General features: G+C 43.3%; 1 protein-coding gene across 1 annotated transcript in view; it reads right to left on the reverse strand.

Annotated features, from left to right (window-relative positions):
* Window positions 1-12941, reverse strand: part of ABAT (4-aminobutyrate aminotransferase) — an 86991-nt gene that overhangs the window by 52643 nt on the left and 21407 nt on the right. The window contains exon 2 of the mRNA XM_083372564.1: window positions 2597-2730. Coding sequence (XP_083228690.1) covers window positions 2597-2666 — 70 coding nt within the window. The 5' untranslated portion in view covers window positions 2667-2730. The remainder of the gene's footprint in view (window positions 1-2596; window positions 2731-12941) is intronic.

Genomic DNA, 12941 nt, shown 5'->3' on the forward strand with positions numbered 1-12941 from the left:
GAACATGTGCTTTATTTATAAAATGCTTCCAGGATAACGTGCAGGAGCTTGTGTCCACTCATGCTTTCCCTAGCATGGGGATACTAATACCAAAATAATAATAATTATCTAAGCTGTGCAGTGACCCTAATCATCCCATGGGAACCGAACCAAGGCTGCTTACACAATGCTGCAAACATTCCTTGGGCACAGGAGCCAAACGAAGATCCTGCACCACCGAGAGAGGCTACCATATGATTCAGAGGTGCAGAGAAGGCTGGCTGCCAAGGGGAAGAGTAAACTGGGGTTGGGTCTTCCTGAAGGATTTTCAAATGCAAAGGATCTGGGGCAGGCAAGGGCATGTTTTGGGGGAGTCACCTAAAAGAAATAACATAATGATTATTATATCTGCTGCAATTTCTTGTAGAAAGATTAGAACTGGGCTCAAAAAGTTTGAGGCAGACAATGGATGTACAGAAAGCGTATTTCATAATCTACAATTTTTGAATTTTAAGCAGCCCAGACAAAATAGACAGACAAATAATGATAGATAGATAGATAGATAGATAGATAGATAGATAGATAGATAGATAGATAGATAGATAGATAGATAGATAGATAGATAGGCAGGCACCAGAAGGCAAGACAAGAAGCAGTGGATGGTAACTAACCAAGGAGAGAAGCAACCTAGAACTCAGGAGAAAATTCCTGACAGTGGGAACAATCAACCCACAGAGCAGTTTACCTTCAGAAGTTCTGAGTGCTCCGTCACTGGAAGTTTTTAAGAAGAGATTGAACAATCATTTGTCTGGAATTGTATAGGGTCTCCTGTTTATTTTTATTTATTTTATTTATTTTATTAAATTTATATATGTTTGAGCAGGGGGTTGGACTAGTAGACCTCCAAGGTCCCTTCCAACTCTGTTATTTTGTTTTTTATCTATCTCACCTGGAATCTCCCAAAATATTATCTGTACATATACTTTATTTTAATCCTGTATTTGAATCATTTTGATGCCACATGGTTTTATTGCTCATTGTGTCAAGTTTTTATGGAAAATTATGTGCAGGGCTTCTTTGAGTGGTATAAAAATAAATTAAGCTGATTTATTTTCATTTCATTTCATTCTGGGGATCTGAAGGCACTGTGGGTGTTCCATGGACTCCAGTATTTCTAGCTGCTGCTATATGCTTTTTAGGACCACATGTGATAATTTCTCTTCATGACCCACGAATTGCAACATCAAAGGGTTTTTATTTCATGTTGACCTCAATTCTATGCCAATATAGCTACTCATATATTCCGAATCCAGATGTCCCACTGTGATTTAGAGCCTAAGGCAGTCTTTCCCAACCTTGGCAAGTTTAAGATATATGGACTTCACCTCCTAGAATTCCTTAGCTAGCATTTGTTAAAGTCCACACATTTTCAAGTTACTAAGATTAAGAAACACTAGTCTATAATAAGGGGGTAAACAAGGTCTAACTCAATCCCCAATGCTCTCTTATTCAGAGCTGAAGAAGCTTCTCAGATGAGGAGCAAAATGTCCAGTTACCTTTTGAAAAAGCTCTTTTGGGTCATTGAATAGAAAAAAATAATAATCATCCAATTCTTTCATTCATGCAAGGTTTCTTCTAATAGCTTTCTTCTTACAGAACCCCAAGGTCTTTTCTTTAGAAAATAGTGTACCTCTATGAAACCTTTAAAAAGCTGTGTGTGTGTGTGTGTGTGTGTGTGTGTGTGTGTGTGTGTTTATATATGGCTTGCCTTCAGAAGTTGTAGGTGCTCCATCACTGGAGGCTTTTAAGAAGACACTGGACAGCCACTTGTTCTCCTGATTATATGTTTTTGTATCCTTTTTTAATGCACATTTTAAAATGTCTTGTTTCGGTTTATCTATCTATCGATAGAGATAGAGAGAGAGAGAGAGAGAGAGAGATAGTTAGATAGATAGACAGACAGACAGATCAACACGATGCCATAGGGCATTGTACACCAGAACAACAGTTTTTCCCCCAACGCCGTCATTCTGCTTAACTTATTCCAACAATACCGTCAAACTACTTATTAAAGCTGTATTACTATTATTCTCCTCATCTTTCCTATTACCTATTCTTATCTTCTTATGACTATAACTTTGTTGCTTGTATCTTACGATTTATATTGTTTTATTTAGTACCCTAGTATGATTGATGTTGTTTGGTTAGGAGTATCCTATGACTATCACTAAGTGTTGCATCTTATGATTTATGATGAATGTATTTTATGTTGATTATGATCATGATTTATCACTATCGGTTGTACGTACACTAAGAACTTATGCACTGGAGACAAATTCCTTGTCTGTCCAACCACATTTGGCCAATATTCTATTCTATTCTATTCTGCAATTTTGGGACCTTCTGACAAACAAAGACAATGGGGAAGCCAGATTCACTTAACAACCATGTTACTAACAACTGCAGTGATTTACTTAACTGTGGCAAGAAAGGTCATAAAATGGGGCAAAACTCACTTAATAACTGTCTCACTTAACAACATAAATTTTGCACCTGTAAGTCGAGGACTACCTTTATTGATATATAGACATATAAACTTTTTTTCTGTCCCACTTACCTACTGCCAATATCCTGGAACACTGTTGCAGTGACCATGTTGTGTGCCGATTGAGCAGCATCAGGGCCATTTTAGTCAGTGGGATTTTTCTTCAGCCGCAAAATGAATTGCTCTTCTCGCCTCCTGCTGATAACCTGTAAAGAGAAGTAGGCAAAATTACCACTGGAAACCTCTCCAATAATTTTACCATGGAAGACCAACAAAACAGGACTCTTCTCTTAAAAATATCAGGAAGCTTCTAGATCTTAAGAGTCTGGTTTGCAAAACCCACAAATAAGCAAATGGTGCATTTGTGGCCAAATACCTCTCAGGTTGGATTCCTAAGCTTCAGCTGGTAATTGAAATGTTTCTGGGTTTGGCCATTACCTTGAACTACAAATTAATCAACCCAGAAGGTTAATGTATCACAGTAAACCACATAAAACCTACCCAAAAACTGATCCTGAGCTTAGCCTCTTTTGCCGTGTGAACAAGCTACTCTACTTGGCTTTCATTCAGTATTTGAGTAATCTCAATCACTAATATTTGTAAACCATATTTTTAAAAAAATTTGCTCTGTGGGCTGCGGGGTTGTGATTTAGAGGTAGTCCTTGACTTATGACACATTGAGCCTAAAATTACAGTCATGTCATTGATTGTGGTGGTTAATTGGGTCACCATGGGACCATGCCTGATTTTATGATTTTTGCAGCAACCGTTAAAGAGAACGCCACAGTCGTTAAGTGAATCCATTTTATCCAATCAGCATTTTTTTTTGTTGGAAACCGGAAGACTGGAAATTGTCAAGAAAATATTGAAAATCATGGTCACGTGACTGTGAGATCCTGCAAATGGTTTAAAAGTGAGTTGGTTGCCAAGAGGCCAAAATGTGATCATGTGACTCTGGGGAGGGGCAGCATCCGAACTTTGAAATCAGGTTGTAAATACCTTTGGGGGGCATCATTAAGTGAGGATTATCTGTATTTGTTCAAAATGTTAAATCACTGCATTAGGAAACCTGTGACTCAAACATAAGAGCCTTGGTGGAGCAGTGGGCTAATGCCTCCTTAAGTAACACCAGCTGCCTGCAATTAGTGCAGGTTCGCATCCCACCAGGCTCAAGGTTGACTCAGCCTTCCATCCTTCCGAGGTAGGCAAAATGAGGACCCAGTTTGTTGGGGGCAATAAGCTGACTTTGTAATAATGCCGTTTGGGAAGGGGCGAAAGTCTTAATAAGCAGGCATATACATAGAATGAAGGCTATTGCTAAGCACATTTAATTTGTGCTTAGATTGTAAGCCGCCCTGAGTCTTCGGAGAAGGGCGGGATATAAATGGGATTAAAATAAAATAAATAAATAAATAAATAGAAACCATTGGCCATAATGGTCACCATGCATTAAACTGGGACAAAATGTAGGTCTAACAAAAAGATTTATTCTGTTATCTTCCACCTGTTTTTCATTCAAATTGATTTTTTTGATCTGGTCTCCCTGGCGGGGCTGACACTGAGGCAAATGTATGCCTTTCAATACAATTTTGAGTCAGAAAAGGTGCTATCTGGCTCTCTCTAAGTTTTGGCTACCAGAGACTAACTCAGTTCTTCTCTTCCAATGCCTATCATGCTATCTGGTTGAGCATTATACCGGTCATCCTTTGCAAAAACAAATAAAAAACAAATACAACCTTCCTCCCCCCCAACCCCTCCCCACTCTCCCATTTAGCACCATGTTTTTGGTTGCTTGAAAAAAAATTGTTTTTTTCTCTTGGAGGCATTTTTGAGGCTGACTTTCCAATGTGCTGAAAGTGACACATGGTGATAAGCTTTCTATTACTGTCTTTCGAAGTCTCTCCCCCTGGAAGTTTTTAAGAAGAGATTGGACAACCATTTGTCTGACATTGTATAGGGTATTCTGCCTGAGCAGGGGTTTGGACTAGATGACCTCCAAGGTCCTTTTCAACTCTACTCTTCTGTTCTGTTCTATTCTGTCCTGTCCTATCCAACCAAGAACTAAAGAAAAAAAAATTCTGACTGTGAGAACAATTAATCAATGGGACAGCTTGCCTCCTGCAGTCGCGGGTGCTCCATCACTGGAGGTTTTCAAGAACAGGCTGGACAACCATTTGACTGGGATGGTATAAGGTCTCCAGTCTTGAGCAGGTGGCTGGACTAGAACAGGGCTTTTCAACCTTTTCACCCATTGTACCACTTTTAGGATAAGGCAATGTCCGAGTACCACCAGTCACCCAGCAAGGTGTCAAAAGCGTGACCCCCCCCAAAAAAGGAAAAAATCGATAAAGTACAGGTAGTCCTCGACTTACAACAATTCGCTTAGTGAATGTTCAAAGTTACGATGGTACTGAAAAAAGTGACTTATGCCATTTTTCATACTTATGACCGTTGCAGCATCCCCAGGGTCATGTGATTTACATTTGGATACTTGGCAACTGATTCATATTTATAATGTCACATTGTTCCAGGGTCATGTGATTGCCTTTTGCAACCTTCTGACAAGCAAAGTTAGTGGGGAAACCAGATTCACTTAACAATCATGTTACTAATTTAATTTCTCTCTCTCCCCCTCTCTTTTTCTCTCTTCCTCCCTCTCTCTCCTCCTCTCTCTCCCTCTTTCTCTCTCCCTCCCTCTTTCTCTCTCTCCCTCCCTTTCTCTGTCTCTCTTTCTCCCTCTCTATTTCTCTTTCCCTCTCTCTATTTCTCCCTTTCTCTCTCCCTCTATTTCCCTCCCTCTTTCTCCTCTCTCCCTCTCTCTTTCCCTCTCTTTCTCCCTTTCTCTCTCCCTCTATTTCCCTCCCTCTTTCTTTCTCCTTCTCTCTCCCTTTATTTCCCTCTCTTTCTTTCTCCTTCTCTCTCCCTCTCTCTCTCCCTTTCTCTCCCTCTCTCCCTATTTTTTTTCTCTCCCTCCCTATTTCTTTCTCCTTCTCTCTCCCTCTTTCTCCCTCTTTCTCTCCCTCTCTATTTCTCCCTCCCTCCCTCTCTCCCATTGTCCCTTCCTTCTTTCCTTCCTTTCTTCCTTCCCTCCCTTTGTCGTTTCCTCCTTCCCTCCCTCCCATTGTCCCTTCCTTCCTTCCTTCCTTCCTTCCTTCCTTCCTTCCTTCCTTCCTTCCTTCCTTCCTTCCTTCCTAATCCATTTTTACCAAGAAACCTGATGCCCACTTAACTCTCCCGGGGCTGGCGGGCCGAACGGGGACCGGCCTCCCCCTCTCCGTGCTAGAGCAACACTCGCCCCTGCGACCGGCTTTCTGTTGCAGAAAGCAAGTTGAAACCAAGGAAGATTGCACGAGCACAAGATCGGCGTTTCTGAGCAAACGCTGATTCGTGGTTCTGGCAATCTTGCTCACTCACTTTCAGCTTGCTTTCTGCAAGCAAGCGGGATGCACAGGAAGTGAGATCGGCATTTCTGAGCAAACGCCGATTCGCGGTTCTGGCAATCTCATTCGTCCCGGAGCCTCCGCTGCCGGAAGCCTGCGACGGCAGCATAACGGGGCTTGCAAAAAGTGGGGCGGGTGGCTGCAGCTGCTCACAGTGCTGGCCAAAAGCAAGCAGGGCAAGGCCGCTATCAAGCCCCGGGCTCGACAATCAGTAGTGAGTAGTGGGTGTGGGGGGAGGAATCCGCGCAGCAAACCAGCTGATCGGCAGAGCAATGAGCGGCTGGCTTTGGTGTGTCTTCCCTGCACTGCGTTCTGTTGGCAGCTCAAATCCGGAGTCTCAGCCTCCCAGCTGATTGGCGGAGCAATGAGCGGCTGGCAGGCCAGGTAGCCGGGTTGCTGTAGAGATTCCCCACACACACACAACTGGTTGATTGTTGAGCCTGGGGCTTCATAGCGGCCTTTCCCTGCTTGCTCTTGCTCTTGCTGCTGCTGCCTGCCCCGCTTTTTGCAAGCAGGCTTCTGGCAGCGGAGGCTCCAGGGCGAGCAATGAGCAGCTGGCAGGCCAGGTAGCTGGGTCGCTGCACGGATTTCCCCCCCCCAAACCCAGTTGATTGTCTAGCCCAGGGCTCGACAGCCGCTCCTGCTCAAAAGGCAGGGTTCGGTGGCCAGTGAAGCACTTGTGCGGGGCTCTCCCGGGGATGGCGGGCCGAACAGGGACTGGCCTTGCCCTCTCTGCGCTAGAGCAGCACCCGCGGAGGTGGCCAAGGGCAAGCAAGGCAAGGCCGCTCCTGCTCGAAAGGCAGGGTTTGGTGGCTGGTGAGGCGCTTGCGCGGGGCTCTCCCAGGGCTGGCGGGCAATTGGGAAGAGCGGACCAATCGCCTTACCGGTACCTAGGACTCCGACGCACCTTCTCAATCATGTGTGCCCCGAAGAAGCGCTGATCAGAAGTCAATCCGGTTGCTGTACAAGTCCCTGGGGACGGCGGGGTGTCGCTCTGCGCCTGCACGCGCCCTCTGTAGGGTTCCTGCAGGTCGCTGCCAAGCAGCATGCTTTCCGGCAGCAAGTGAGCTGGAAAGGAGCGGAGCGCGGGGGTAGGGGTGGGGAGGAGGCAGCGGGGGGGAGGCAGGCGATACCGCGTACCACCAGTCAGGTGCTCGCGTACCACTAGTGGTACGCGTACCACCGGTTGAAAAGCCATGGACTAGAAGACCTCTGAAGTTCCTTCTATCCCTATGATTTTATGTTCTGTATTCAAACAACTGTCCCGGGGATACTTGGAAGAAAATGCAACCAAAATAAATACATAGCACAAATAAGCAAATGGAGATCCTGAATTGGTTGGTCAAAAATCTCCAGGATGAGACAATGCAAAAGGATTTCAAACCCAGCTTTCCAGTAGGGAGCTTCTGGTGTTTTTAATGTTGTTTTTATGATTCTACTTTGCTAGAGTCTTTATCCAGAGTTTAGATGGTAGGCAATTCTAACTTCCAGCTGCAACATTACCTCATGTTCTCAAAATCCCTGAATTTAAATCCATTGCTCAGAAGATACAGGCAATTTTCATCATTTGTAAATCCTTTGGCTGCTGCTGTTTAAAACCACTCAGGCTTGGATGAACATCAATACAAAGCAGTGAATTTAAAACCCTTAATTAAAATGCAAGAAACATCCCCTGGTGTTCCTCTCCACCCGTTTCCTATTTTAAAAAGCAACCGCAGGCAAAATTTAGTCAACAAGTCCAGATCCAGATTCAAAACCCTCCTATGGACTCTCTTGACAGATAAACAATTCAAAACATCTTCTTTAAATAAAAACTTGTGTTTTTCTTTGGGGGGTGTTTGCAATTAGTCAGGTTAATTTTACAAATGAGGACACAAATTTAAATGCTAGTTTTGGTTGTTTCTTTGCTTTTTATCTTCTACTTTCACATTTTCTGGTTAAAGAACTGCAGCAGCATTATAAACCACACTACGCACGAGCTACAGTTCTGTGCTGAAGATATTTGTCTGCTCTAACAAATCTTGAAAAACCAGAGTCTCTCTGGTATGCAAGCAGCATGCATTTATTTTGACCATATCTCTTTTCTTGCCTAACTAAATCTTGGTGCAAGTCAGAGGCAGTTCAACTGCTGGAAAACTGAATTTCACATATGCTGACTCACAGACTCAACTGGCTGATGCTACATCGTTAGGATTCTTCCTCAGGGTTAATTCCAGCAGGGTGACCCAATACAGGTAGTCCTCAAGTTATGACTGTAATGGAACCCAACGTTTTATGTTGTTAAGTGAAACATTTGTTAAGTGAATTTTGCCCAATTTTATGACTTTTCTTGCCGCAGCTAATTGAATCACTGCATTTCGTAAGTTAATAACATGGTTGTTAAATCAATCTGGATTCCTCATTGACTTTGCTTGACAGAAAGTCACAAAAGCTGACCCCAGGACACTGCAACTGTCATAAATATGAAACAGTGGCCTAGCATCTGAACTTTGATCACGTGACCACGGGGATGCTGCAACGGTGGTTAAGTGTGAAAAATGGTCATAAGTCACTTTTTCAGTGCCATTGTAACTTTGAATGGTTAGGTTAGGTTTCTGGGTTGGTGGCCTAGGGGGGAGGGGGAAAAGGGGATTGCATGTGCATGAGCACCTGTTGCTTGCATGATTGAGGCCGAGAACACCCATGACCAGTTGTGGGATTCAGCCGGTTCGTACCAGTTCGGTAGAACTGGTAGCTAAATTTTGCTGCATTTGGAGAACCAGCTGGCTTCCAGAAGTCCAGTCTAGGCCTCCCAGGTCTAGAACGGCCTGCCGGAAGTGCGTGGATGCCACTTCTGGAAGTCTGTTCTAGGCCTCAGAGGCCCAGGCCTGCATCAAAGAAGAGAACCAGTTATTCAGGTATTTGAATCCCACCACTGCCCACGATGCTCGCATGAGTTGGGCTCCGAGTGCTCGCAATGCTTACATGAATGGAGCTGTGCATGCATGCACACATGCGCACACCAGCCAACCATTCACATGGATCAGTTGTGAATAGGCCATGGACCGGTAGTGGGCTGCGGCCCACAGGTTGGGGACCCCTCGACTAGATACTCCAATTTCCAGTTTCTCCGCTCAGAAAGTCAGGACTTTGGGGGGGGAATTGAGGGGGGGGCAATTGGATTACAACCTTTGGCTTGATTTCACTGTCACCAAACACTGAAGAGAAGTTGTTCCTCACAGCAGGATTGCATAACTTTGGTCAGGTCAACAAATGCATTAGCCTTCTTTCCCCCCTTCCGTTCAATCATGTCCAGTTCTTAGAAACCAACTGGACAAGCCCCTGCGGCCTTTTTGGCAAGATTTTCAGAAGTGTTTTGCCACCTTCTCCCTAGGCTGAAAGTGACTGGCTCAAGGTCACCCAGCTGGCTTCATGCCCAAGGTGAGACTACAACTTCTAGCCTTAACCACTACACCCAAGTGGCTTAGTTTCTTAATGTTCAATGTTAGCTTGTTAACGTTTATAGCCTGACACAGCCTCAAATAACGATGCCCCTCCAAACAACAGAAACCTCAGCCATTGTGTTTATTTTTATGTTACGTTCAGAAATCCATTGAGACCAGTGAATTTCCATTTCTGTTTTTAGATAAAGCTGCACTCCCCTGTCCCAGATCAAATAGTTCATAACTTGAGGGTCCTCCTGGATTCACAGCTGCTGCTTCAGAAGGTATCCCCAGGGATTAAAAGGGCCTTTGGCCTATTGTTGTGGGGAAAATAGGGGGAGGAAGGTGTGTTGGGAAATCGGAGAAGCCAAAGAGGCTGCAGGGCCCAAAGGGGAAAAATTTGCAGTAAGAAAAGGAATATTCCCACAGGCTGTTAGTGCAAAAACAGAGCATCCCACCCAGGAGAATTTCTCAGCAAACCTGTTCTTTTTGGGGAGAAATTGCAAAAGGAATGTCTTTTTTTTTCCACCAAAGGAAAGCAGATCTTGCAGGGGGAAAAAAAGTAAGGGGATTTTCCCACTTGGCACCAACATCGATCCTAAAAACAGCAAGGCAGAGAAGCAGTCTCTAGTCCTTCTCTTACCCACCATTTCTCTGCTCTCCTTCCAAGGCTTGCCTTTTAAATTTCAAAATGAACTGACAGGAAAGAGGTCAAGCCATGGATATCCTGTCACATCTGGTCTGAATCACTGCAAAAGCTGGGTTTGCATAGAGATGAATCCTGATTTAACCCCAAATCTCAGGCATTCTGAGATGAAGCTGGCTTCTCAAGAGTTCACCCTTCATATGTGCCACAACTGTTCTATTCTATTCTATTCTATTCTATTCTATTCTATTCTATTCTATTCTATTCTATTCTATTCTATTCTATTCTATTCTATTCTATTCTATTCCATTATTCTATTCTATTTCTATTTCTATTCCATTCCATTCTATTCCATTCCATATTTTCCATTCCACGATTCTATTCTAATTCTAATTCTAATATCAGTGAATTGGTCATTGTATGCTACATTTTGGCAAACACGGGAAACATTTTCCAGACTGAATGGGTACAACCCTTTGAAAAAATTCCATCGAATAACATGACAACTGGTTGGGTGAAATTCAATGGGAGATAAAATAATGAAGCATTGCCACATTTCTGAACAGGGGAGACATCCTGGAGGTGCTTGTGGTAAGAACGCCCCACCCCAATCCTTTTTACTATGCCCCCCCCCAAATCATAAAAATAAAGCTCAGGAAAAGAAATATTGAAACAATGTTTTATTCATAAAACCCCTGGCTACTGGAAAAGTGGAAACAATGAATCAAGCCTTTTGATGCACAAAGACAGCTCAATGGAGGTAATAGACAGATTAAAGATAATGCAATAAAATTAGTTACATTTGTCTGACAGGATTAAAACCCAAGGAAGCCAGTGTTTTAAACCCATTGCTAGCCTTTGCGAAAAAAAGCTAAGCAAATCTAATAACAAAATCACACAAAGCAAGCCTCCAAATTACAAAATGCTGTAAAACTATATAAAAATCCTTGAACTCATCAAATCAATTTGTCAGCTGTCCCAAAACTACATGCTGTTGCTGGTTCTGCTCATCAATAAACCTTCTTTCTTAAGCAACCTCCTTTTTATTCCTGGCTTGGAACTGGGCCTGATTTTTCTTTCAACATGCTAATCCATTATATTTTAAGATACCTCTTTAAAATATCCTTTAGACGGAGAGGCCCATTTTTTCTTCTTTGTAAAGCTTTCTAAGTTGGTTATGGTTTTCATCTATCCTCTCCTATCCATTTTTTTCCTTCATCCTTTTAAATATCACTCCAATACATAGTTATCGTATCTATCAAAGTCCATTGCGGGGTGCTTTCTAAACAATCATTTCCTTGTGGGATTAGATCAATGCACAGCTTCACAGCCAGCCAACCCTCTGGCTGCATCAGTGCTCATGAAAATCGGGGAAAAACTCAATCATTTGTGGAAAACTGTCCAGTATGGGAGATGAATTTGGCCATATTTTACAGATCATTTTCGTATTAATGATAGTAACCAAAGAAAGATTAAATACGTTTTAAATGTTGCCTTGCACTTTTTTTGGTGTCATTGTTGTTACTGCATGTGGGTCTGTTGTGCAAACACACTCAACGCGGCAAAAGATGGCTGAGCAACATGATGACACTGTTGAAACTGTGCCTGGCTGAATGCACGTGGGTGATCCGACCATCAGAGCTGGCTTTCTTGAACATATTTTTCCCAAACAAGAGAAATGACTCTGAGATTGATGCTCTGAGATTGTTGTCACCAGTGCACCAATGGAGGTTGTGGTCAATTCAGGGGCCCAGCAGGAAATCCGGATGGAAAACCCTTTTTCTTTGCACAAACATTCAGCATACACTGCCACATTGGGTGCAAACCTTTGTACACAGAATGCCAGCCTCTGCAGCGCCTCCCCCCACACACACACCTTCCTTCGATACAGGGAACCCAGCTTATTCCAAGTGGGTTGCCATGGCACCCATAATGGGACAGGAAAGGGAGCAAGGGGTGGTGGTGGAAGCAATGAAGGGGAAGGGAAGGGGGGGCTGTGCACCATCAATCTCCTGGCAACTGCTTCATCTCAGCAATTACCCGGTTGCTGTAGTAACCACCCAGAAGCAAGTCAGGCAGGATATTTGCAATTCTTACTTCTAAGATAACGGTGGAGGGAAATGAATGGGGCAAAATAGAATTTGGAGATGGCTAAAATTAGACCATCTGCAGCTTTGCAATGAAGTATTTCTAAAAGGGAGAAACACAACCAATTTTGGACACCATACTACAAAAACAATGTTGAGACTTTGGAAAAAGTTCAAAGAGCAGCAAATAAAATGATCAAACACCTGAAGACTAAAACATACGAAGAATGGCTGTGGGACTTGGGTTTGGCTAGTCTAAAGAAAAGAAGAAATAGGGGAGACATAATAGCAGTATTCTGGTATTTGAGGGGCTGTCACAAAGAAGAGGGAGTTAAGCTATTCTCCAAAGCACCAGAGGGCAGGACAAGAAACAATGGTTGGAAACTGACCAAAGAGAGAAGCAACCTGGAGTTAAGGAGGAACTTCCTAATGGTGAGGACAATTAACCAGTGGAACATTTGCCTTCAGAAATTGTGGGCGCTCCATCACTGGAGCTCTTTAAGAAGAGACTAGACAGTCACTTGTTTGAAATGGTATAGGAACTCCTGCTTGAGTAGGGGGCTGGACTAGAAGACCGCCAAGGTCCTTTATCCTATCCTATCCTATCCTATCCTATCCTATCCTATCCTATCCTATCCTATCCTATCCAATCCTATCCTATCCTGCTGAAGTTTGCTACGTAAAAAGATGACTATTACTACTGATATTATAGTAACAACTTTATTTCCCAATTTTGCACTGTTACTTCTCCAATTTCTCATGTCCTATAGGGAGTCCTCGACTTACGGCCACAATAGAGCCCAAAATTTCTGTTGCTGAGTG

Source organism: Vipera ursinii (assembly GCF_947247035.1).
Source record: "Vipera ursinii genome assembly, chromosome: 13".
Lineage (NCBI taxonomy): Eukaryota > Metazoa > Chordata > Lepidosauria > Squamata > Viperidae > Vipera > Vipera ursinii.